This window comes from Rhagoletis pomonella, unplaced genomic scaffold (genome assembly GCF_013731165.1).
Source record: "Rhagoletis pomonella isolate Grant_MI unplaced genomic scaffold, Rhpom_1.0 Rhpom_scaffold_00004, whole genome shotgun sequence".
In the NCBI taxonomy this organism is placed as follows: Eukaryota; Metazoa; Arthropoda; class Insecta; order Diptera; family Tephritidae; genus Rhagoletis; species Rhagoletis pomonella.
Window position 1 is genome coordinate 4,785,043 of NW_023458558.1, and position 4,270 is coordinate 4,789,312.

General features: G+C 31.0%; 1 protein-coding gene across 2 annotated transcripts in view; it reads right to left on the reverse strand.

Moving 5' to 3' along the window:
• The window catches only part of LOC118736831 (tyrosine-protein kinase Fer-like), a gene marked incomplete at its 3' end in the record, with an annotated part of 12,604 nt that overhangs the window by 2,484 nt on the left and 5,850 nt on the right, over positions 1 to 4,270 (reverse strand). Inside the window, 1 exon segment of one of the 2 annotated variants that reach the window (XM_036466888.1) lies at positions 1,073 to 1,513. In XM_036466888.1, the coding sequence (XP_036322781.1) occupies positions 1,073 to 1,268 (196 nt within the window). 2 annotated transcript variants of the gene reach the window in all.

Genomic DNA, 4,270 nt, shown 5'->3' on the forward strand with positions numbered 1-4,270 from the left:
ATACACCATTTATTTTTTAAATACAGTAGACGCTCGCAAATAAGACACACTTTGTTCCTAAGGTAATTCTAATTTCTGAAATATGTGTTCTAATTTCTGGGCGTTTTTTTTACTCTAATTCTAATTTCTGGAGGATTCGAATTTCTGAGAGTTCTAATTTTAGAGCGTCTACTACATTCACAATATTTTATAAGCTAAAATTTGCTTGTTAATTTTTATAAGAGTATCATTCTATAACAAAATCATATAAACCAAGGGTTCAAGCCTTACACAAAATTAAGGAAAATTCAACAAATTTTCAACTTTTTAATCAGATTTTTTTAATTTGAAGTACGGAGCTTTTTAAAAAAAATCTGATTAAAAAGTTTATAATTCGTGGAATTTTGTTTAAAGAATGATCCGTATTCTTATAAAATAATAACAAAGAGATTTTAGCTCGCAAATATTTAAAAAAGATAACATTGATTTCGAAAAATTTTGAATTGTGACTGTTTTCGATTTAGGGTGCGATATGAAGACAAAAATTCGATTAGAATGAATACCTATAGTGGAGTCAGATTTAATCGCAATTTTTTATCATATTTGAAAAGCCGTGGTAAAATTTCCTGATTAATATTTTTGCAGAACATTTTAACCCTCTATCTACAATTTATAATGAGCTTGCATCTGCTTCTCAAAAATAAGTGTCAGAGGTGCCTTTTATTGATGGATTTAAGGGGCCAAAATATTTTACGAAACAATTTCTAAATTTTACTAAAGGTCCCCGTATAAAAAAGTATAAACATGAACCCACTGTAAAAAAAAAATTGTGATGAGGTGTAGCAAAATCCAATAAGGGTAGATACTGGCTTCTGGACCGTATAACGTTGAAATTATTCCAATGTGTAGTATTTCGCCTAGCTTAAATGATCGAATAATGGCCCAGCCCTAATGTAAATATTACTATTCTAATTTTACCCAATTATTTACTTAATTTTATGATATTGGATTTTCAATGTTTAAATGTATGTACATATGTATATTTATACATGTTTGTATGGAGTTATACAAATTATTACCCCATCGTACTCACCTTGCATTTCATCGGCGCGATCGATTTTCATACCCTGTTGTGCAACCGCAGCCAAACCGATCGCATATTCCCGATCGCACTTGGCTTTCAATTGTATGGACCGCTTCATGGTCTCCATGAGGCGCAGTTCGGCATCTTGGCGCACGATTAATGCCTCGTGCGCGGCACGGCCCTGTAGGGCCGATGAAAAACCCATTCTTGTTTCGTTTTTATGCTATAGTTCTGGTTTTTGTTAAATTTTTTCACAATTTCTGTTTTCTTAAAAACAATTATTTTTTTAAGTTCGAATTGGAGGAGTATTTTTTGCTTTTAGTCTTAATTTTTGCGTCACACTTTTTTCAATTAAGTGGTTAATTCTTCATATATGAATTATATATATTACCACAAATGTTGTACCGATTTGTTTGTTTCACATTTTTTCAGCGATTTTTGTAATTTTTTCTGTAACCAATTATTTTTTTTTGAGGCTAAGAATGATAAAGTAGGGCATTCAAATCAATTTAAACTTGAAATCTTCACACTTAGCTGTTAATTTATAAGTATTATTTTGGTCAGTTTACCGCTTTTGTATTTGTATTTTTTGAAATATATCCGATGCCAAATAGCATTATCAAGTTATAAAATAATTACAATAAAATACTCAAAAAATTTTACAGAATAAATGAAGTGAAGATAACGAAATAATAATGCGCGATATCAAAGAGCTAATATAAAAAAAAAAATATTTAACAAGTTGCGAAAGAAAATCAAAAAGAGAAATAACTATCCCAAAATATGTATGTACATATGTGCATTAGGATGTCTCACCAAAAAAAATCGCCAGTTTACCCCGGTATTATAAAACCCCAATTCTTAGTCGTAATAAAGTCGACTCTAAATTTAAGAGCAGCTTTTTTGTCAGACATTCCATTGAAAATATTAAAAATGTTAATTACTTTGGAAAGACAGTACGGATTTTTATTTTATTTTTGTATGGAGAGTTATCCACACTAATGTACTTATTTTGAAACAGGAAAATTTCGCTAAAGAGTAAGGCCAAAATTTTAATGCATTTACATATATACGTATGTATAAACATGGGTAGATTATATTTGCGTGTATATGTACATATGTATGTATTCGTACATTTAGTCGACTTTCACATTTTTTTTTCTGCTGATTTGCATTATTTTCTGGTTATGCTTCGAAGAATATTTCGACACTTCATTCCATTTTGTTTCGTTTAATTTCAGCTCTCTTTAAATTTTACTTTCTTGCGTTTCTGCCGTGTCAATAATATGAACTTTACTTGCTGTGGTTACTTTCGACACTCTCTACATACATATATACATACATACGTAAGGCATATTTATTGGCCAAGTCAGTGGCTGGAGCGTATTCGAGTGGGGAAACACATGGCAATTTGTAAATTTGCGAACAATTTTACGCTAAAGCATATTGCAAAATATGTAGTAATACTTATCGAGTGAATGAAGCAACAGCAAAGAGTATGCAAAGTGATTAGCTTTTAAAATATTTGAGTGCCGCGAAATACAACAAAATTATCTGTTGCGTTAAAGTAATTAGTTGGCACAAATGATGTTTTTTAAAAAAATAAATAAATAAAATAAAACTTTAGTGCTACTCCAATAAATGATTTTTAATAATACTAAAATTCTAAATAATTATTCTATATAGTTAAAATAATTTAATATTTCAATTTATTTTTAATGTGGTAACACATACATATAAGCGCATTCTGATACATTTTGTCTTATCCAAAAGTTTCTTTTTATTTTTGGCTCTATATAATCTCCAAGGTTTGTTGACTAAAAAGTCTAATCCAAGACCTTAAGTCAGGGTTCATAATAGAGTTTTTGGAATCCTTGCCTTGCATATCATCGTCATCAACACTTTTTTTTAGAACATTCAGTGAATTGCCTTTCTAACACTTTTACTCGGACCAGAGATCGAATGCTAAGAGATCACAATTGCATCATTTGAAACGAACTGAATCAAACCGCACTTCAGATTGGATTACTAACGGTTCCGGCATAGGCAAACATTTTTCGTAATTATTGGAATGATTGATTTGAAACAAACTGATTTTTGGAGTGGTCTACAGCTCTTCTATATGATGCTTTTTCGAAAATGCGTTTTTTAAATATTACTTTAACATTCCCTAAGATGAAACTACTTACTTAAATTCGATATGTTATCTTTCAAAATTTTTTAAAAAATTTGGGGCTGTAAACAATCCTTATCCTTACTAATATTATAAATCCGAAAGTGAGTTTGTTTGTTTGCTACGCTTTCACGCTTTAACTACTCAACCGATCATCATGAAATTTTGTACACTGCTGTCATTTAGCCCAACTTAAAATATAGGATAGATTTAATCTCGACTAGACAAGGGGGCGTGGCACCTCCCATACAAACGGAATTTTTCATACTGCATTACTCAGGAGATATTTTTGATAATTACTGGAACTTTGTATGCAGATATATAAAGTCATTATTTACTCAAGGATGAGGGCTGCCACCCTTTAAAAAAATCAAATTCACCTTCAATTAACGGAGTTATTTATTTCAAAATTATATTAAAAAATGGGTGTCAAGAGGCTTAAAAAAGCTGTAGTTCGAATAAATTTTGAAAAGGGTTGCCACCTGTTTGAAAATTAAAATTTAAATTAATTATACGCAAGCTATCTGAATAATTAAAATATGGTTGCCTAACGAAATATTGTTAAGAAAGCTTTAGTTTGAAAGTTTTGAATAATATTTAAGTCTTTCACAGGGGTTGCCACCTTATTAAAAATTAAATTCAATTATTTTAAATTAAGTATTACAGTAAAAGGCGCGCAATGATCCTGGCGGTTGATTTATCGGTGGTGATTTGAGATTTACCCCTGCACAACTCAACCCTGGTGTCTCCGAATGAAGCTTCAACGCATAATAATACTGGCAAATTACATCCATTGGGCCAATCATAACACAAAAGAGTTCGATATACTCAGTGGTGCAGCAGATCGATTAAATCTGATATTCACGGCACTTTTTCTAACTTGGCGATTATTCGTGATGACTCCAGCGTCACCTGGCAGCCCTTTTTGGCAGTAGTATTGCCAAGTACCATTACCAATACATATTTTGAATATTAGCCAAAGTGGATCATAAATAAGATTTTTAATAATAACTTAACTCCAGCGCCAACTGGCA